Source organism: Clinocottus analis, unplaced genomic scaffold (genome assembly GCF_023055335.1).
Source record: "Clinocottus analis isolate CAN_PGR_092001 unplaced genomic scaffold, fCliAna1.0.p SCAF_43, whole genome shotgun sequence".
Taxonomy (NCBI): Eukaryota; Metazoa; Chordata; class Actinopteri; order Perciformes; family Cottidae; genus Clinocottus; species Clinocottus analis.
Genome location: NW_027176187.1, coordinates 697,202 through 719,623, shown reverse-complemented (window position 1 = coordinate 719,623; position 22,422 = coordinate 697,202). Strand labels below are relative to the sequence as shown.

The following is a 22,422-nucleotide window of genomic DNA, read 5'->3' as shown; positions in this document are numbered from 1 at the left end:
TGATAAGTACATGTGGAGGTGATCAAATAATGGTGAAACTTCTTTTAGGGTTTGCAAGTGGGTGAGAACGTTACCTTACATCTGGCTTAAAAGAAACTCCCCAAAACACAATTTAATCCCCAGCATCCGACAGAGTAATCCCATTTAATCCATCCTTTCAGGCCGCCAATAACATACAGTACAGCACTGTCTTAATTCAAAGAAAATAAACAAACGAAGGCTTCACTTTCTTCAGTGCTGCATTCGAGGCAGACATATGTGATGCGCTGTGATTGGTCAGTGAAGCTAGTGAAGCTAGCATCTCACCTAGAATCTCAGGCCTTACTTTTCAAAAGAGGCTTATGTGCGTCTGGTAAGTGAAATGCTGATTATGTTACTGTTTTTTTTTTCATTTGCAGTCGTATTTAATCATAAAATAGCCACAGCGGCACCCCCAGGTGCTGGTGCACCTGGGGGTGCTGGTGCTTCTACCTGAGGCCTCTCCTTGGTGTAGGGAGAGGTTGCTGCCGGTGCAGCTGTGCTGCAATGTCATGTCTGCACTGTGCAGGGTCAGTGTCTCGGTTTTGTTGGATAGATTTGGACAACATGCATTGTTGTTGATCCGATGGGGTTGTGCTCTCCCCTTGCTGTGCTGGCCCTCGCTGGGGGCATTTTCTCCAGAAGGTTGGCTTGGAAAGGCTCGGGCCAAAGGTGGTACGCCGGCTTCGACCGCCTGCTTTAGAGAGCCCGTGCTTGGATCTCGCCGCTTCCCAGGGCCGTGGAATGTGTGCTTGTGACTTCTCTACCCGCCGGGGAGCGACTGTACTTAGTGCGCCTCACCTGCATCGCGTCGCCGGGGCGGGGATCTGCCTACATTAGGGGCGTCAGGGGTCTGCAATAGGCAAGATTTGTTGTAATGAATTGTTTTAGATTGGTGTTGGATGCACGATTGATTAATCCTCAGAAATCATCTCCAGCTGATCTCCAGCAGAAGGACCGGGAAATGCTGGAGCTCCTTCAGGAGAGGGTGACTCTATTCTGTGAGCTAGCAGAAGTGACAACTGGTCAGGAGGCCCTACAACCTCCCATCACTCGCTACTTGTTCAGGGCAGACACACCTCAAGCTCCCCATGCAGAGAAACTCCTACTGGATGCCACAGCAGAGGGTAAGTTTCCTGCAAACTAAAACACATTGCTAATAATGTGTGTGCAGTGTTGATTGATTTGTGACTTTTTCACAAGTTAAATGAAATGTTATCCCCAACCATAAGTCGAATTGTTGTTTGTTAAGAGAGACAAGATGTGTTTTGAAATTGTCCTTGGGATGCGAGAGTAAGATAAAATAAGATAATCTTGTACTAGTCCCTCAGTGGGGAAATTACAGGATTACGGTAGCGCTCACAAGTAATAAGTAATAAGATAAAAGAAACAAGTAATATAAATAAACAGTAGATTGGTAATAAACACATTAAAGATTTAAGAAAAATTAGAGTTAATTAGGGCTGCAACAACAAATCGATAAAATCGATCAAAATCGATTATTAAAAAAGTTGGCAACGAATTTCATTATCGAGTTGTTGTGTCGCGCAATTATTACGCCACTCAATAAGTCGCTGAGATGTTTGAGTATTGAACAAAACAGTTGTGTGGACCGGAGCGCAGCAGACAGAAGGTCCAGGAGCTTCTGCAGCCCGTTGTATCTCTCGTATGTCGCTGCAAAGTCGCGTTCCGTGTACAATAACTTAGCAGCTAGGCTAACCGTTGTCGTTAGCTCGCTAGCTAGTCGTTCATTCCCTGTGTTTAAGTCGCGCTGTTGGGTTGGATAACGTCTTTGTGTCAAAATATCGCGGAGGCTTCAAGAGAAGCAACGCATTGATATCTCCTCTGAGGTGCAGAACGCAGACCTGCGATCAACAGTCTGATATAATGTGGCTTCATGCAGAGGAAGTGCTGCTGGGATTTGTAGTTCATATCTAATGAACAACCTTTGTTTAGGTAAAGTGCAGTCCGTAAGTTATCCGTTAATACATTAAGTGTTTACTACTCTCATCTCTTGTTCTGAGTGTGTATGTCTGTGAGTGTGTGAGTGTGTGTGCGTGTGTTTGTGAGTGTGCATCTCTGTGATTGTGTGTGTCTGTGGATGTGTGTGTCTGTGAGTGTGCGTGTCTGAGTGTGTGTGTCTGCATGTGTGTGAGTGTGTGCGTCTGTGAGTGTGCATGTCTGAGTGTAGAGAACAAGTTCTGACAAATCCTGTTAAGTCTTTTGATTTGTGTTTCTTTATTTTTTGTAAATTCTTTATTGTTAAGATTTGTAGCACTGTGAAGGTTGCAAATTAATGCTTTCAAATTATTATTTTTTTATCCGATTAATCGAAAAAATAATCGACCAATTAATCGATTATTAAAATAATCGTTAGTTGCAGCAGTAGAGTTAATGGAGTCTTTATTGATGAACCCGGCTGCGGCTGGAAAGAAGCTGTGGTGGGAGGTCTTGGTCCAGATGGACCTCAGCCTCCTGCCAGAGGGAAGGGACTCCAACAGGTTGTGTCCAGCGTGAGAGGTGTCAGCTACAATTTTTCTTGGGCACTTCAGGGTCCTTGAAGCGAACAAGTCCTGGAGGGATGGCAGACTACAGCCAATTACCCTCTCAGCAGAAACTGCAGCCTGCCCTTGTTCTTGGCAGTGGCTGCAGCGTACCAGACGCTGATAGAGGAGCAGATGATGTATGAAGTATGTGTAGAAGTGCACCATCATGGTACCATCATGGTCTTTGGCAGCTTTTTTGTGAAGTGTCTGCACCACTTTGTCTCATCACATCTGTAAGCATTTTACATGAACAGTGTAGGCCACTCTGGTTGGTATTGTTAAGTCTGATGAGTATTCTGACATCGTAACAAGATGTCAACACGTATGTAATCGCCACGATTTGGGATGTGGAATCATGTCTCCCAATATAGGAAATGTAAAAATGTGCGCACAAAAAAAATTCTCACTAGATTTTATCATTTAAAATACAATTTGTGAGTTATACAGGTGTGCGTCTTTCCTCAGTTGACAGGTTGAGTGAGCTCCTTCTGGGTTCCAGGGTGGACATCCCTCTTCCATGCCATCACAACCACATGGAGGTGGTAGAAACCAGTGAGTCACTCAAGGATTCAACATCAAGTCCTCGTTTTTTTTTTGCTTTCAGCGGACCTAAAACTATGGTTCACAAAATCTGCACTAAATTAATGAATAAAAATGTTTACCTTCACTTCAGCAATGATATGCGTAATTATGTGCATAATTAAAAAGAGGAAATACATCCTGGAAGTTTTTTCTGAAGTTTTTTTTCTTTCTATCATCAACCAATGAACCAGTAAGACATATACTGCTATATGAACCTCTGAAACTCAATTCGTAGTTTTTTTTAAATGGCTGGGGCTTTACTTGGGCTAAACAAGTTCTGCTGAATGACCCTGCATTGCATGACTGCCAATATAAAATTGCCACTACACAATACAAACTTATAACAAGCAACAACATTTTAGAGGGACACACAAGAAACATAAAACAGGCACAAATTTAGTCAAAGACATGGAACACTTTTACTTTATTACATTATCATTGGCAGAAGGACACCTTTAGTTTACTTTACTAAAGACATGATAGCAGGGCTGAGAGGGACACCAGCAGAAGTCATGCAGGCAGATATTTACCAACTGATAATACAGTATATACTATACTAGTTTCACTAAAACATTTACTGAAATTAAAATTGCAAATAGCTGATCCAAAAAAATACTAACTAGACTCATGTGATTTTACATTTCAATGATCATCAAGCTCAGATGTAGATTAAATTTAGATTGATTCTTCCCCTTCCATCTTTGGTTGTTGTAATAAATAGTCAGACATTCATTATCATAACTGTCTGTAATACTCTTGTCTCTGCTCAGGTGATCAGGATCAGTTGGTCAATGGAGCCTGTGATTTCTTAGCGTCAAAGGTGAGTTGCGTGCCTTGAAAGCAAAAGGGTTGAATGCTTTGTCAATATTTCTTTATTTCCACAGTTTTTGGTAGTTTGATTAATCACAAATAGGCGGGACAATTTCTAACATTAATACAATATCAAGTTCTTGCATTATTAGCTTAAATTGTAGAGATACCCTGTGTTTGAATCAAGTCCCAAAACCTTTAATATTTCAGTTCAATAAGTTGATGCTGTAACAATATATGACATACAAAAGTATATCTGAATCACTGGGATTCTAATTAAGATTCTTCTTCTCGACCAGGGGTGGGCAAGCTACATATACGGCCCGTTGGGTTTTAATCCGGCCCACCGAGTATTATACTATTATATATATATATATATATATATATATATATATATATATATATATATATATATATATATATATATATATATATATATATATATATATATATATATATATATATATATATATATATATATATATATGTATATATATATAGACCTAAAAAATGCATCCGGCAGGGATTCCAAAAATGTTCGGGATTTTGCCTCGTTGGATATTTGTGTTTCTCTGGCTCTTTCAAAGAACTAGTTGTTACGCCCTTACAAGTTTTGGAAACGGTATCTTCCTTAAGGTTCATTTAAGCCTGATTTATACTCGGGTTTTACGCAGAGACGCAAGCACGCAAGACACGCAAGACATGCAAGGGCCCCTTGCGTGGTCAGATCGGCCATTTTGCGTGCTTGCGTGCGTCACCCAAAATTTCTGACTATCCGACAAAGCAACGCGAGCCGTTCGCAGCCCGCGAGACTGTGATTGGTCCGCTAACCACGTCCTTTCTGAGTCTTGCATTTCCTGTTTCAGAGCATAATACCGTTGTTTTTAAAAGCCATAGCAGAAACATGAACAATGGATACCGTTGAAGAACGTTTGCCTGAAGAGGTCCACAACGAGTTATATAAATGCTCATATGAGCATTTATATAACCTGTCTTCGACGGAGTATAAGGACACGCAAAATGGCGGTGAATTCCTGGAGGGAGATATCGGTGAACGTTGGTGTGCAGGTCAACTCTACGGCCATTGCGCCACCTACTGTTCTGGCGTATGAAAAAGGCGGGAACTATAAACCAAAACGAGTCCGTCGATCCAACTGCGTGGTCAGCCGCAGTTGTAGTTGCAAGAGTATAATTCGCCCTTGACTATCCGTCAAAGCTACGCGAGCCGTTCGCAGCCCTTAAGGCTGTGACTGGTCTGCTAACCACATCCTTTCTGAGTCTTGCATTTCCGGTTTCATAGCATAATGCCGCTGTTTTTACAAGCCACAGCAGAAACACAAACAATGGGTCCTGTCGGAGAATGTTTGGCTAAAGAGGTCCACAAATATGAGCATTTATATAACTTTGATAAAAGTGTAAAGATACGCAGAAATTCCTAATAATACCGCTGTTTTTAAAAGCCACAGCAGAAACAGGAACAATGGATCCCGTTGAAGAACGTTTGGCTGAAGAGGTCCACAAATATGAGTATTGGCGATAAATTCCTGGAGGGAGATATCGGTGAACTTCGGTGTGCAGGTCAACTCTCAACGGTCGTTGCTCCACCTGCTGTTCTGGAGTATGGAAAAGGCACAAGAACTATAAAACGAGTCCGTCAATGCAACTGCGTGCCCAGCAGCAGCTGTAGTTGCAAGAGTATATATCACCCTTTACGGTCCACCTTCTTGCGCGAGCTCTGACTGTTGAGAGAATACGAACATTTTTGAGCCTTTAGTACGATACTACGCCATTTCCAATCTGGCAACACTGAGCCTTGCCACATCCACTTGCAACGAATATCCTGTTACGCTCCGAAGAAACTAGTTCGGCAAAAAACATCGGCGCATTAGTAATCGACTGGAATTTTAGCGGCAAACTTTTTTTTTAAGCTTAGCACGACTCGTCCTATTTTATGAGCTAAAGATTGAGTAGATGCATGACTGTGGAGCGGGATGAAACGATAACGGGTTTTTCAGAAATTGGTTCAGAAATAGAACATTTTAAAGTTATATGAGAAAACTACACTCCTCATAGGCATGCCGGATGCATTCTCTTCAGGAGCTTACATATGTGTCGTCTGACGGGGTTCCAAAATCCACCAAAAATCACAAACAGGTAGATCACTGAACCTGAAAACATAGTTAAAAAAAAATCTCCTGCCGTTTTGGGAACTTTAACGTACTATTAGTTGGGCTAGAAGGATTTGGTAGTTGGGCTAGATTGCTTTGTTAGACTCCCACAAGCCCGGACGGCTACGGAAATGATGTCCAGACAACCATTTACAATAACATCATGGCAGTTTCCCTGCTCTCTGTTTGTGAAATATTGTTTTACGTTCTCAAGGATTGCATGAGGAGACAAGACAAGTCAGTGCCTGCAGTAAGTAAGGGGGTGAAGGTTCCTCAAAGTTTGTGTGTGTGCATGTGTGTGCGTGTGTGTGCGTTCGTGTGTGTGTGCGTGCGTGTGTGTGCGTGCATACAATAATAATAAGTATGCTTCCTGTTTTTTCTAGAAGATCTATCAGAGGCTAGTGAATCTCAGTGTTTACCTGCATGCACTCCAGGTGAGTAGCTTTCTGTGTCTTTCTTTAACATGCTGGAGCCCTATTTACCAGTTTATTCACAACATAACAAAACACTTTATTCTCCAAAACATGTTACTTAAAAAAAGGACTTACTCAAACCATTCATTATTATTCGTAATGTGGTGCTCTAATGAGTATTTGTATGTAGGATTGAGTCAAAAATAAACTTGAGTGAGTGTGTTCATGTCTCCAGAGTAACAGTCTGGCACACTGATGTGATATGTTGACGTGTTGTCCAGTAAAGCAGCAGTTTGTAGAAACCAACCGTTTCTGAGTGGAGGTGTGTTGCACACGCTCCCTATCAGGCCACCTGATGCTGGTCTGCTCTTTTTTTTTATTTTTTAACAATATTGCTTATAGTTTGAAGTTAAAAAGTTTAAAGCTGTAGTTTGAAGTGTTTTGTATGTATTTATATTCATCGTATACTTTAAACAGTTATATATATTGTTCAATTTGAAGAAAAAAATGGCCTTGGAAATAAAAAAGTATCGGTTCAGGCACCGTTTAGGCACCGGTATCGTTTTAAAAGTATCGGTTTAGCACCGGTATCGGAAAAAAACCAAACGATACCCATCCCTAGTTATATATATATATATATATATATATATATATATATATATATATATATATATATATATATATATATATATACATATATATATATATATATATATATATATATATATATATACATATATATATATATATATATATATATATATATATATATATATGTGCAGACCCAAACGATACCCATCCCTAGTTATATATATATATGTATATATATATATATATGTATATATATATATATATATATATATATATATATATATATATATATATATATATATATACATATATATATATATATATATATATATATACATATATATATATATATATATATATATATATATATATATATATATATATATGTGCAGACCCAAACGATACCCATCCCTAGTTATATATATATATGTATATATATATATATATATGTATATATATATATATATATATATATATATATATATATATATATATATATATATATATATACACAAACGCGCATATATATATATATATATATATATATATATATATATATATATATATATATATATATATATATATATATATATATACTTTCTTTAGAAGTCTACTGTTTATTCTAAACAATTATAAACAATTTGCAATGATAATCTTAAAAGAGTTGTATATTTGACGAATAAATAATAAAGTGAATTCTCTATCTTATCCTGCAGGGTGCTGTCATCAAACAAGACTCTATTTTGGAGCTGCTGCTGCTGCAGCCACAGGATAAAGCAGCTGCAGGAGGAGCGTGGCGCCCTCTCTGGCGAAATGGTGGAAATCGGGAGCTTGATACAGGATCAGGCATCGGGGAGCTGGTTCTTTTGCAGAGACAACACAGCCTGCTGCAGGAGGAGCTGCTGAGGCTGCGGGATGCTGAGAGCAGGTTCAAGGACAGTGAGAGGGCCCGGTCCAAACTGGAGAGGCACGTCCGACACATGAAGGTCTGCAGCAGGGCAGCAGTGGCCTCCCAGCAGCTGGAGCAGGCTGCTCAAGTGAGAACATTTCATTTGCAATTTCACAAAGTTAGGCAACTCACAAGACAGGCAATACATCTGATTCTGAATTTGGCATGATGTTTTGTGCATAATAATAAACAGAATAAGAAAACATTTTCTTTCAAAAACCTATATGGCGTTGCACAATACATCTGTTTTAAAATGAAACAGGTTTTTTGCAGGCATATTTATGTGCCCCATGTTTTCATAGACTCTTCCCTCTTGCTATTGCAGCCTGCCTCTCTACAACTAGGAAGGGAGGTCTCCACTGGAGCTGACACCCTGTGGGCCAGCCAGGAACCTGCCCACCAATCAGATGGCCTCCTGGACAGCAGTGATTTGGAGGTAGACATGACGTCAGATGATGATGATGGGACGGCATCTGAAAGCTCCAAGGGTCAGATTAGAGACATACACACAATGACTGTAAATGTTACACACATCATTTTGAATCATTGTGTAATTTAAGCAGGTATGGAAAGAGTACTAGAATATTTTAGGTCAGTTAAAGTAAACTATGGGTATGTCTTTCTAATACATTTTTAAAGAAATACATTACAAATTAAATTGAAGAACACATTTGGCCACAGAAAGTGCATTAACATGTTAACGTTTTACACCAACCAACAACAACCTTTGCAACTATTATCAATCATTATTATCAATTATCGATATATGATTGCCCTACCCAGTTTAGCTCCAAAAGAATAAACCAGATTAAGCATTATTAACAGCGCTAAAAATGAAATAACCTTAAACAACAGAATAAAGCATCAAGGCAGCCCACACAGAGACGTGAAGACGATATATATATATATATATATATATATATATATATATATATATATATATATATATATATATATATATATATATATATATATATATACATATATAAACCCAACAGCAGCAATATTTTAAGAAAAACACACACACATTAAAGCAGGTAGAGAGACTGCATAGTTTTCCACACAATGCACATTGCATTAAGTTTCTAGGCAGTCCTGTGATTGTTGATGTCCTTCTCTGACAGTTCAGTCATTCTATTCAATTTATTTAGTATAGCCCAAAATTACAAATTTGCCTCAGATTGCTTTACAATCTTTACACATAGACATCCTCTGTCCCTGGACCTCACATCGGATCAGGACTATAAATACCTTTAACAGCCGAAAAAAGAAGAATCCTTTGGGGAGAGCTACCGAGGAGCATCTGTCTGTGAGGATGGACAGAAGCAATCGAGATGTCACGTGTACAGAATGAACAACGTGACAGAGTTACAGCACATTACATGAATATGACATCAATTATTTATATCATTAGTAGCAGGCATGAAAAAAGTGACAACTACCAAAAGTAACAGCAGTGGATGTATGTATGTATGTATGTATGTATATATATATATATATATATATATATATATATATATATTATATATATATATATATACATATATATATATATATATATATACATACATACATACATATGTATATATATATATGTATATATTTTATACACATATATATATATACGTATACATATATATATACATATATATATATATATATATATATATGTATATATTTTATACACATATATGTTATAATGTGTGTATATATATATATATATATATATATATATATATATATATATATATATAATACCTAATTACTTACTACAATATTATTATTATAAGTTGTAGTAAGACTGCTGTAGTTTTCTCTGACTTAAATCTTGCCTTTAAATGTATCTATTTAAATGTATATATTGTCAGCGTGTATAATTATTGGAAGCCTGGTGTCGCCTCCAGAAGAATTCAGTTGGACAACTTTTCTCGTTCTCGTAATTTATTTCCTCAATCACTGGTAAAGTAACAAGCTCTGCAGTTGCAAAGGCAGGGAGTCGTCCAGTCAACGCGCAGGTTGACCGTCTAACCCGGGGGTCGGCAACCTGTGGCTCTTTAGCGCCGTCCGAGTGGCTCCCTGGAGTTTTTTAAAAATGTCTGAAAATTGAAAAAGATGGGGGAAGAAATATATATTTTGTTTTAATATGGTTTCTGTAGGAGGACAAACATTCTTAACATTTTCCAATGCTGTAAAAATGTGTAGAAAAATATAAAAATTTTAACACTTGTCAACGAAGATTTGCGTCGCAGCCTGCGACACGTTTCTTTCAGCTCGGCGCGGTGCCAGGCAGCTGGCTGTTGCAAACAAACCGGCGGATGTGTGATGGACCATGGATCCCAAAGGGAAAAAGAGAAAGTTAGCTGAGTAGAACAGAGGATTCAACAGTTCTTGGACCAAATCATTTGCTTTCATTGCCAATGCGGAAGCATTGCCTGCATGTTAGCTTTGTAATGAGAAGATGATCCGAGTGTCTGTTGAGTTCACTGCAGTGGTTCACTGCACTCGATGACTTTATCTCCCCCTTTGGGCTGCATTCACAAACAACCCGACTTAGAGAAGACCGGACCTGGTGCGACGCGGGCCGTTACCGGCACTTTAGGCCCCGTTATCAACCTCATATTGGTGGCCAAGCGGTCTTCAGACTGTCCCCGTTACCGGCCTCACACCGCCCCTTTTCTTTTCCGCCGCAGAGTTTAGAAATTCGAATATGCTTAAATTAAAGAAAACAACGACACAAACACACGATTATAAACGTATTTGTAATAAACAATGAAACTAAAATATGTGTAAAAGCAACGTATTTATACTACGTATTACAAATATGTTGCTTATACACTTATTTTAGTACGTCAATCACGTATAATCGTATAATCAACATATCTGTAATACGTCAGAGACAAATGCAATCAGGGAGAAAATACGTTTCTAGTCAACGTAATTGAAGATGCATATTCTGGAGTAATGTAGTTTGTAGGAGACAGAGTTGCTCCAGGATGCGCTGCAGCGAAAATAAACATTTAATCATGATTGCTCATGTGTTTGTAGCCTCCTTAGTCATTCTGATACTAGGCTGATATAGACATACATAGCATGTGTTGCCTTCATTATAAGGCTTATATAAGGCTTTTCATTTTTTGCGGCTCCAGACAGATTTGTTTTTTTGGTCCAATATGGCTCTTCTAACATTTTGGGTTGCCAACCCCTGGTCTAACACAACACCCCGAACAGCCGGAAGTTCGGCTCTTTAATACACGGTTTTCCGTCATCAACATATCATAAGCAAAGTAACATTTAATTGGCTCTAACCTGTCAAGAGGAGGAGAATCCTAGCTAATGGTCAACCAGTGGCTAGTTATATGTACAGGAAGGGTTGGTCTAAGTCGGTCTCTTCTTCGTATCCATTGATGTCGAATGAGGTGGGAACAAGCAATGATCATGTTGTGGCTTTACGCTACTTGTATAGTCACTGTTATAGTTGTACTATTCGTGGGTTTGCTAAATCACTGTTAGATACAAATGCATGGAGACGTGGATGCGGCACAAGTTAGATTCTTTACTGGCGGGCGAATCCACTGCAGACATGAACAATCTATCACAGTACTCTGTGGTAGTGACAGTCAAACACAATCAAGCACCGAGTGCTCAATCCAACATACCACATCCCTCTTTTCCGACTCAGAAGTGGCATACGTATCAGTTACCTCAACAGTTAACTCTTTGATTACCATTAACACTATGGCATCAACATTAAACTTGTCTTTTCTACTTGCATACTTCAATGATTAATAAAGCAGGTTTTCAATAGACTTATGGCTTTCATTAAACATTACAAATCACTTTCCTGCTAAGCATTTTGGGGGGAAACATTTAAGCATTCAGAACATTTAACACTTTTGAAACATTTTAGGTTAAACACTCCTCATTCTCTTTACTGTTTTTTTCTTCTTTTCCTTAAAACACACTTGAACGAGTTCACAAAACATTCCTGAAATCAGTCATTGAATCTGGCAGGGCGTCTAACCGCTCTGCCGCTCCTCGTGTAGCATGTGGGTGTATTGCCTGTTGTCACAGTTGGAGGGTTGTGTGGTGGAAGGTCATGTGGTGGTAAGTCCACTGACACAGGCACTTGAGAGGGTTGTACCTCTGTGTCCAACTGTTCATCACGGTCAGTGTCCATGTTTATCTTCCTCAGATGTCGCCGGTTGCTCCTTTGCGTCCTATCTGCCGGTGTCTGCACAGTGTGGGAGCGTGGTTCATCTCGTCGTTGGATGACAACAGCAGGCTCCCAGCCACGCAGTGTGTGCATGTGTACGGTGTCTCCTAAGGTCAACACCGGCAGGGGCTTTGCATGCTGATCGTAGTGTTGCTTTTGGCGGAACTGTAGGTTCTGTATTCTGCTGTGAAGATGCTGTGAAGATGCTTTTCCTGCTACTGTGTCAGCACGGCTCCTTAGAACTCCTCCCATCAACATCTGTGCAGGCGACGCATTCAGTCCTGTCACCGGTGTGTTCCTCAATGACAGCAACACTAGATGTGGGTCGGTGCCAGTCTGCGTGGCCTTCTTCAGCGCATGTTTTACATGTCTTTATGGCTCTCTCAGCCATTCCATTTGAAGAAGGAAGACCTGGGCTGGAGTGTGTGAGTTTGAATTCCCATGATGCTGCAAACGACTTCATCTCATAGCTGGCAAATGGGACATGATCACTCATTATCTCCTTAGGAATCCTGTGTCTGGCAAAAACAGACTTCATCTTCTGGATCACTGTGTAGGCTGTTTTATCAGACAGGTGAAGTACTTCAGGATATTTGGTCAGGTAATCAACTAACAACAGATAAGATTGACCCTGTAGTTGACCCCAAGTTTTATGCGCTGCACTTCTTGGTGAGCAAGATGCAGCTTCTCCAAAATCGTACACATGAAGCTCTGGGGTATGATAATTTTGTCTCCGACCATGACAATGTCATTCTCAATGCTTATATTGTCCTTGACTGACCAGTAGCCGTGTAGTTTCCTGTCCAGACTTTTCTTTTTTATGGGCCAGCCATTCTTGTGTTTCTCACACACAGCTTGTAACACACTATTTGCTGCTGTTGCCTTTTTCAGCTGGTTGAGTGTTTCCTCACTCAAGGAATCAGAAGCCTCTAAGGCGTATACAACTCTCTCTTCACAAGGGTTCTCGTTAATGTTTTTACCTTCTCTGCTTGCAGTGGCGCGTTAGAGTGTGTCGGCAATGTACATGTGCTTGCCTGGTGTGTATGTGACGTGTAGATCATACCTCTGCAGTTGTAGAAGCATCCTTTGCAGCCGCGCAGGTGCTTTGCTCAACGGCTTGCGCACAATGTCCTCCAAGGGCTTATGATCGGACTGCACAGTTACTAGTCAGCCGTAGACATACTGGTGGAATCTCTTAACAGCGAACACTATGGCCAGCAACTCTTTCTCTATTTGAGCGTACCTCTTTTCTGTGTCGGTGAGCGCTCGTGAGACACAGCACACTGGGTGGCCATCCTGCAGCAGACAGGCTCCCAGCCTGTCTTTTGAGGAATCAGCTTGTAGAGTCAGCGGCTGCTTGTGATTGTAGTACCTCAGCACTGGGGCTTGTGTGAGAGTGGTCTTCAGTGTCTGTAGTGCTGAGCTGTGTGGGCACCACTGCCACGCGACATCTTTCTTAAGCAGCTGTCTGAGGGGTGCTGTGAGTGAGGCTTCATTTGGTATGTACTGTGCCAGGAATTATGTCATTCCCAGCAGACGTTGGAGACTTTGTTTGTCTTCTGGGGTTGGCATATCGACAATTGCCTTGATCTTTGTGTCGTCAGCCCTCTGTCCTGATGCTGTAATGATGTGTCCCATATACTTTACTGTGTCAACTTTGAACTGGATCTTGTCTTTGTTAAACTTTACATGTGCAGTCTTTGCTCTCTCTAACACTTTCTGAAGGACGCCATCATGTTCTCGCTCTGATGACGCTGCCATGATCATGTCGTCTGCTGTGACATACACACCTGGAGTGTCGCCGAAGGTCTCACAGTTCTTCTGTTGGAACACTTCGCTGGCAGACCTGATCCCAAATGGGAGTCTGAGGAAGCGGAACCGGCCCCATGGCGTATTGAAGGTGCATAGCTTAGACGATGGCTCATCTCGCTTGACCTGCCAGTAGCCATCCTTCTCATCTAGGATGGAGAAGATGGATTTTCCTGCTAATCTGCTGCGCACGTCTTCCGGTGTAGGAATGGAACAGTGCTGACGCTTAACTGCCTCATTCAGGTTGCAAGGATCCAAACATACCCTTAGCGCACCGTTCTTTTTCTTTGTGGCAACAAGACTATTCACCCATTCTGTTGGTTCATTGACCGGGGTTATTACTTTTCTTTTCTGTAAGTCTTTGAGTCTCTCTCTCAGTGAGTCCATGATGGAGAGGGGCACATTTCGGCACGCATGAATCACGGGCGTGACGCTGGGGTCAATGTGTATGTGATGAACACCGGGGAACTCGCCCAATCCTGTGACGACCTCCGCATACCTCTGTAGCATCTCCCCTTTGGTTGCTGAAGCTTTTCCTGGTTGCGGGGATCTTGCTGTGAGTGCCTCAACTCTTCTCACCAGCTGCAGCTCCTCACATGCATCTCCACCCAGGATCGGCTTGTCGGCCCGGCTTGACTGATTTTAGCTTTCAAATGTTTTATTCTTTCTTATCAGTATTATATTCTTATTATGCCTACTTATTTATAGTGTAATAATTATTCCTTTTCTTTCTTCTTCCCTATCTGTGCTGTTTTGATGCTATATGTCAGCATCATCTTGGGTGCTAAAATGTGTGTCAGTTTATGTAGAGAAACAGGTGGGTATCAATATCGTTGTTACATTACTTCAGGGTTAAGTCCGTGCAGTACCCTATCTGCCCACTGGGGTATGATTGTTCCTACCTCGAGAGGCGCTATTTCTTATTTTAGGTTCCTTTTTTTATTTATTTATTTTCTTCCTGTCATGCTAGGAGGGTTAGCTGATAGGCTAGGCTAAGTCTCGTGGCTTACTGCTCTCTGTTTTCTGCAGCACACAAAAATACTCTTTGTCGAGGTCATTCAAATGACTTATCTTTCCTCTGGAATTCTCAATTCACAGCAGCACACCCTAAGAACAACCCCGGACCTACAACAATCTTATTTCAGTATTAACTTTCCCAATGCCTATTAAATTCCCTGTTTATTATCAATAATTTCCCCTTTTTTCACAATCTAATTTCTGCGTGGTATTAGTTATTTTATTTCAAACTAAAGACAAAGATTATAACGGGAGCATGATTATTCTCCCGACTAAACTCTCCTCGTCACCGCTCTTTGTACGGCTCAGGCTAGAAGCGCATGTAACCATACATTTTTCACACAAATTGGACCAACTGGACTCCACAGGACTCTCAAAGCCACGGTTTGTTGACACGGCGGTTGCGTTCATCGGACACAGGACAGCTTTGAACCAATTAACCCTTCTATTGCCTATTCACACAGACCCTGAGAAAACTCCATCAATCACATTGGCCATAAACCAGAGGAAAGGCTTCTTTCCTCCTCCTCCGCTCTCACACCAGCGTCACCGGCATACAGTACAAACTCCCCCGCTGTCAACAATCAAAATAAGTTTCGCTCAGCTTTTAATGTATTCACTCCTTCATTCTGTTAATTATTTTATAATTATTTGATCCTATTTAACAGTTCCCAGCAGAACTTTTATTTACTTTTTAAATTTTTATTCTACCTCTTCAGCTCCAGATTTGTATCTAATCTTATTTTATTAATAACGATTTCTATTCTACTCTCTCCCAAGCCCTTCTGACTGCGTTACGCTCAAATGTGGCCAGAAAGATCAAGACAGACAAACTGGAATGTTCTAAATAAAGTCCTGAGATTACCATCTTTGATAAGAAGTCCTCCAAACTAAACACACACATGTAATTTATGATCAAAAGTAATTTAGGTCAGTTATGATTCATCAGTCTGTTATCTACGTTGCTAAGATTATGTTTCTGGTTGAAAGAAGACATCATTGGATGGAAGGAGACAGACAGTCGTGACCCAACTTTCTCCCTAAAATGTTTCATCCCAATACTTACGCCTGTTGTACGTCTAAATGATTTACTTAAATAACTTTGCGTACAGTAGGCCTGCACACTTAAATACTTGGTTCTGTCAGAGACAGATTTATATTTTAAAGGCATTTGTATGATAATGTATATTGACAATGTGAGTCCAGCATTTGACAAACTTTAAAATGTTTATGTCTAAATAGATGTCAGTTCTAAAACCTGATTGGATGGATTATGTATTCATGTACAAACTTCTTGTAGTTTTAAGGGAATCGAGGACTAAATTTTGATTTGTTCTCTCTTTTTCAGACCTTCAAGATATTCCAGAGGAGAACTGATTCTGGCCATGTTTCACAGTGCTAATGAGCTTATAGCGAAGTTGACTATGATAGAAAAAGATTGATTCCAACAATGAGCATGTCTATCTGTTCTGCAAGTCTTAATGATTAATTAGCTGCTTTGCTTTTCAGTAGATGGCTTGTGACAGTGGGTTGTGATTTGGATTGTTGGATGGATTTGTTGGTTTTGTAATCTTCAAACATTTTGATGTTGTGGAAAATTAACTGCAACCAAATTAATGTAAAACGGATAGGGTTCATGCTACACAAAGAGAAAACTAAGTTTCTATTCAATGCTGCCAGACAGCTGGCAAACCCAAAAAAATACACTAACCACTAAAAATATATAACAACTAAAAATATAATACATTTGTTCTGCAATAACTGATGGCTTTACGATGCATATCTTATTAAGGTTAGTCTTTGATCTTAATGTAAAAGTTGTAACTTCTAAAAATAAAGGCCGAGTCACTCATGAAACTTTGGACCGTTGCTGAGGTCTTGCGTCACTATCGCCTGATGCAGCTCATCGCGTCACAATGTGGAAGAAATAGAAACACATCATGTTTCACCATGTCACTGCCTCTCTGGGGATCCCGGAAAGACTTGTATGCCCTCTCCAAAGATTGAAGTTTAAAGCTCTTATAATCCATATATTCATGATCACTGATAGGTTTTAAAAGGTGTGATAATGCTGGGAATGATCAGCTGATACTGAAGCTTTTTTTCAGCTTCTGAATTACATTTCGAGGTAAGCGTATTTTCTCCTGGATTAAAGTCACATTTTTAAACACAACAAACATCCAACAAAAGTTTGTTTAGTTTGGTAAAACATTATGCTTTGGCTAGAAATGACTGCTTTTGTTGCGCTATTGAAGTTACAGATGTAAGTGGTGACTTTTGGTTATACACAGGACTTAGTCCCTGTGGGGACTAAACACTGTTTGTGATACACAATTAATTTATTAATAATTCAGCAGCTTTAACATTAAGGGAAAAAATCAAAATCATGTAAATCAAAGCTAACAACAAACAATACATGTGGCCAGAAAGATCAAGACAGACAAACTGAAACGTTCTAATAAAGTCCTGAGATTACCATCTCTGATAAAAAGTCCTCCAAACTAAACAGACACATGTAATTTATGATCAAAAGTAATTTAGGTCAGTTATGATTCATCAGTCTGTTATCTACGTTGCTAAGATTATGTTTCTGGTTGAAAGAAGACATCATTGGATGGAAGGAGACAGACAGTCGTGACCCAACTTTCTCCCTATAATGTTTCATCCCAATACTTACGCCTGTTGTACGTCTAAATGATTTACTTAAATAACTTTGCGTACAGTAGGCCTGCACACTTAAATACTTGGTTCTGTCAGAGACAGATTTATATTTTAAAGGCATTTGTATGCATGATGTATATTGACAATGAACCTGGATGGATGGATTATGTATTCATGTACAAACATAGCAAAGGATATTCAGTGGAAATGAGAACTTTTAGGGTCTTTACATTGAAATGATTTAAAGAGATAGTCAGTAGTCTGCCTAGCTTGCTTGTTTTGCATGTTTTCCAACCTAACCTCTACCTTTTCTTAAAAAATAGCTTTAAAAATAAAATAGCTTTTAGCTTTACTGTGTCTTTATTCTTAACAGTTTAAGAAGGAGCAATGCCTGCCAAATGAATGTCATATTATCTTCAGAATATAGCTTTTCGGTGGATTTTAAATGTAAAAAGTGTTTTGAACACCATTTTAAGTTTTGCAAATATTTCTGTGGCTGCAAAATGATTGTGAACTTTATACTTTATATTAGAATGTTATGACTGCGTGTCTAGTTTTCTGCTTAATATATTTTAGGAGTCAATCTCTTAGAGTGACATCGCTCTTTCTAAAAAGTCTGGATGAGAATAATACTAGATGGCATATACTGTTCAAAGTCGACATGGTAATGGTTAATTAATATTATTCAATAATATTATGAATCAACAGATGCTTTATTTGTCAGTGAAACTGAAAGGCCAAACCTAAAACAAGGGCTGTGCTTACTTTTGTACAAACTTTTGTCATTCATGTATTACCACATGAAAAAAATAAAATCATGTTATACAAAATGTATCCGTGTTGAAGAATGTATTTCTGAGTTGGAGACAAGTACAAAAAGACTGGTGACGATGTCATTTATATAGTTATTTTATTTGATTCACCCCACAGGGACATTGTCTGATTATAGTAATTTGTATAAACAATACAGACATTACAATAGTGTTTATACACAATACTATAATCAAATTGCAATAGTGCAGTGTCTACGTTGAAACCTTTCGCTGTGCACGGAGGCAAAGATACATGATGTGTGAAGGATTTTTGAATGGTAGGGTTCAGAAAGAAAGATGCCCCGGCACAGGGGTGTGACAAACTGAGGCCGAAGATAGAACGGGCCCTCCGGCAATGTGGGTTGAAAACCCCGGGCTCTTCGGATTGAAGCTGAGAGCCACTTTGGGGGCTTAACTCCGCGTACCTCACCTGTCACTCTCGGTAACAGCACTCTCTGTCTCTCCAGTGTTAGCCAACGGTGGCCAGATGTATGTTTGTTTGTCAGTCTTTTCTTTAACATTGTGGATTAAATCTTCTGTCAAGTTGCTGTTTCACTTTGTTTGGTTGTTTAGGTTGGGGCTACCTTGTGATTGACAGGTCACTACTGCTATCCAAGCTAAATGCGGCATCTCTTCATCACTCGCCAGCAGTCCTCATATGGTCAACTCAAGGTGGTCCACAAACCAATGGGAGGCATCACAGCGACTACTTATATTCCCAGTATTCACAACATTCACAAGTCAGATGTTTGGACCATTTTGCTGAATCCGTCTATCTGAGCCGTTTCCAGGAGGTTCTGTGGTCCCAGGCTCTGACCCTGTTCATGATGTGGGAGTGAACCCTGCTGGGGGTTAGTGTGGTTGGTTGGAAATGGAGACAACATCTGATTGGCTACAGTTGTGAGTGACGACAGGAGAGTCTCAAAAAATCCACAAAAAAGCAGTGAAGTTCACACATGAGAATCAGTTTGTAAATGCAGATTAATCAGTTTGTGTAAAAATGTAACACACACAAACATGTTTTTGATGAAATTGAAAATCTGTTTAAAGGAACAGTGTGTAACATTTAGTGGGATCTGTGTAACTAATCTGTAACTAAAACTAAGAATGTTAGTGGTTTTGTTAGCTTAGAAAAATATTTATTTTTATTTTCAATTATATTCATATCTACATCGGGAGCGGGTCATCTCCCACGAAGTGCTCCATCTTCACCACCATGTTTTGACAGCAGCCAAGAACGGACACTGGCTTTCTGCACTTCACGTTATCTGAAGGTAGAGATGCGTTCTGAAGCCCAGTATTACATAAATAATTAAGATAGTAGTATTCATAAGCCCTGACGTTACTGGTGCTTTTCATTAGTACTTTTTAATGTTTTAGTTTCATTTCTTATCACGCTGCATTTCCTCTCCTCTTTCTGTCACGCTGAGCTCCTCCAACTACGCGTGTGCACACACACACACACACACACACACACACACACACACACACACACAGGGGCCGTTGTGGTGAAGTGATCTAAGTGAAGTGAAGGATAATCGAGTTGGTGGAAACTACGCAATAAAAAAGAGTAAAAATAGAGTAAAAAGACCATACTTTATCAATAAGTCAGTGAATCGTATTACGTTTACACAAACACAGCACACACAATCGGCCAGAAGCTTCTTTTTTTTTTAAAGATATAAGGTGACCATGCATAGTTGTCCACAATGCCTGAAAATGGAGGGGTGAGCAGAGGAGCATTCATGGTTGCAGTCTACAGGTCACCACGAGATGCTTTTAAATCAGAGGTGGGCAAACGTTTTGGCTCAGGGGCCACAATAAGCACAGTGCAGCTGCAGTCACAACACGTGGGGAATAGTACTTGCGCCTGAAAGGGGGCGTGGCTTATTGCTGTGGCTTATCTACCACTTATCTATTACTTAGTTAAATTAACCACTAGTTCTGCTTTATCCTTTTGTAAAATCCACATACGTGGAACATCAAACTCCACGGTGTCTGGGTTCATAATATTATCCGTAGTCCCACAACAGCGTCTGAATGACGGCTGCTATCAGCGCTACTTCAGGGGGACCGGCAACAGTTTGATTCAGCACCGGCAGGGCGGTGATGACGGCCCGAGCTTCTCAACGCTGATTGGCTGATGCAGAGAGCGGCAGGCTGAAATCGCAGCCTGATACGCCAGCAGAAAGCACGGCAGGTAAAGACCGCTGTAGCGCTTCTACGTTCCCAACTTGAGTTTTCAGAAAGACAATGACGGCAACAGAGAAGCATCAATTGTTTTTATGCTTATTATTGTTCAGCTGTCTTTTAGGCTGCTGGTGTGCGCTCTCCTGCAGCAGAAGACGCTACAGTGGTCTTTACGTGCTGTGCGGTCGGAGGAAAGCCTTGTGTGTCCTGTTGTGTTATGCTGCAGGAGAGAAACACACAAACAGCCTAAAAGAGCAGTTGAGCAATAATTAAGCATTAAGGAACAATGATGGTCTGTTGCCGTCTTCATGCTTCGGGAAACTCAAGTAGGGAATGGAGAAGTGCTCAGCAATCTTTACTATAACTTAGAATTATTATTATAATGTATAGTACCCCTGCTCTAAATCTTACATTTAATTGGATATATTTAAATAGATATATTTGTGGATATATTTGCTGGGTCCATTGAAAAATATTAATACATTTTAATTCTTACAACAACAACAAAAAGAATCCTTCATATTCAATAATATTGAGACTGACCTGACCCCATTTCTGTGCATAGTATATGCTTCATTATTTAAACTAAAGGCGCCCTCCCGCCAACTGACTCATTTTACTCTCAGTCCACTCTCAGTTATATTCTCAGTCCACAAAGCACTTAATTGTAAATATAAGCCAATAAAGAGAAACTAAGATTCTTTATTTTTTTAAACAGCATATTTCAGAACAAAGATTTTTAGTACTCAGCTCATGGCTTTTACATTTTTTAAATTTCTTTTAATTGTTATGTCTCTTGAATTCAAATGTGTTTTCATGAAGTATTACATCCTGAAAAGCAACACAGAATGCACTGTAATGATATATTAATGCTCTGAATGTCGTAAATTGCTTCTTTTGCACTCTGAGGAGTTATTGAGACTGTGAAGAAATGATTCACACATTCCGACAATGAACGCTAAATTGCTCCTGGAATGATACATCTCGCCTCTTGTCCTTAATGCTGTCACCATATACAGTATATGAACACCATCAGACCACACTGGAGTAGAAAAGGTCACTGTCCAATAAAGCAACCCACAGTCACACAAAGACAGACATCAACCTTCTCATCACACTGTTGGTTTGTATTTTCCTGAAAGTCATAGAGTTTCGCTAGTTCTTTCAAATAGTAACAAACTCCACTCCGCTCCTTTCTCTCTGCAATCATCTCTGCCTATTTGTATTTGCAGCTCGTCTCTTATTCTAATCCACTGGACAATGTCAGCCAAAAGATGTTTATTAATAACCAGAGCGGGAAATAACTGACATAGTCCCCCCGCCGCCCCTGTTCCCGGTCCATCCCCAGGAGAAATCCAATTATAGGCATTACAGGCCAGGTGATGGAGTAGAGTTACAGGACGGCCATTCCTCCTCTGACTCACTTTGTATTGTGTTTGTTCTGTTTCACAACCTCCCACCCCATCAAAAGACAGTTCATACAAACTAAATGTATGAAATATTCTCTAAAGATAAAGGATGATTTCATGCACATGTGAAAGCGTTTGAAGGAACTCAAGCATATTTGTTTCAGACACACCCTTTTTCCTTTTGAAGTCACAAGTAATGTTCAGTGATTCCAAGCTAAAGAGTGAAGAAGAATA

The 22,422-nt window shown here is 39.8% G+C and overlaps 1 protein-coding gene across 3 annotated transcripts in view; it reads left to right on the top strand.

Annotated features, from left to right (window-relative positions):
• The window catches only part of arhgef2a (Rho guanine nucleotide exchange factor (GEF) 2a), a 49,711-nt gene extending 31,143 nt beyond the window's left edge, over positions 1-18,568 (top strand). The window contains exons 16-22 of one of the 3 annotated variants that reach the window (XM_068599124.1): positions 957-1,145; positions 3,030-3,116; positions 3,917-3,966; positions 6,511-6,558; positions 7,845-8,165; positions 8,403-8,565; positions 16,465-18,568. In XM_068599124.1, coding sequence (XP_068455225.1) covers positions 957-1,145; positions 3,030-3,116; positions 3,917-3,966; positions 6,511-6,558; positions 7,845-8,165; positions 8,403-8,565; positions 16,465-16,493 — 887 coding nt within the window. In that variant the 3' untranslated portion in view covers positions 16,494-18,568. Of the gene's footprint in view, positions 1-956; positions 1,146-3,029; positions 3,117-3,916; positions 3,967-6,507; positions 6,559-7,844; positions 8,166-8,402; positions 8,566-16,464 lie in introns of all 3 variants that reach the window. The other 2 variants (XM_068599125.1, XM_068599123.1) reach the window with 2 other exon arrangements.
• Positions 18,569-22,422: the final 3,854 nt, after the last annotated feature.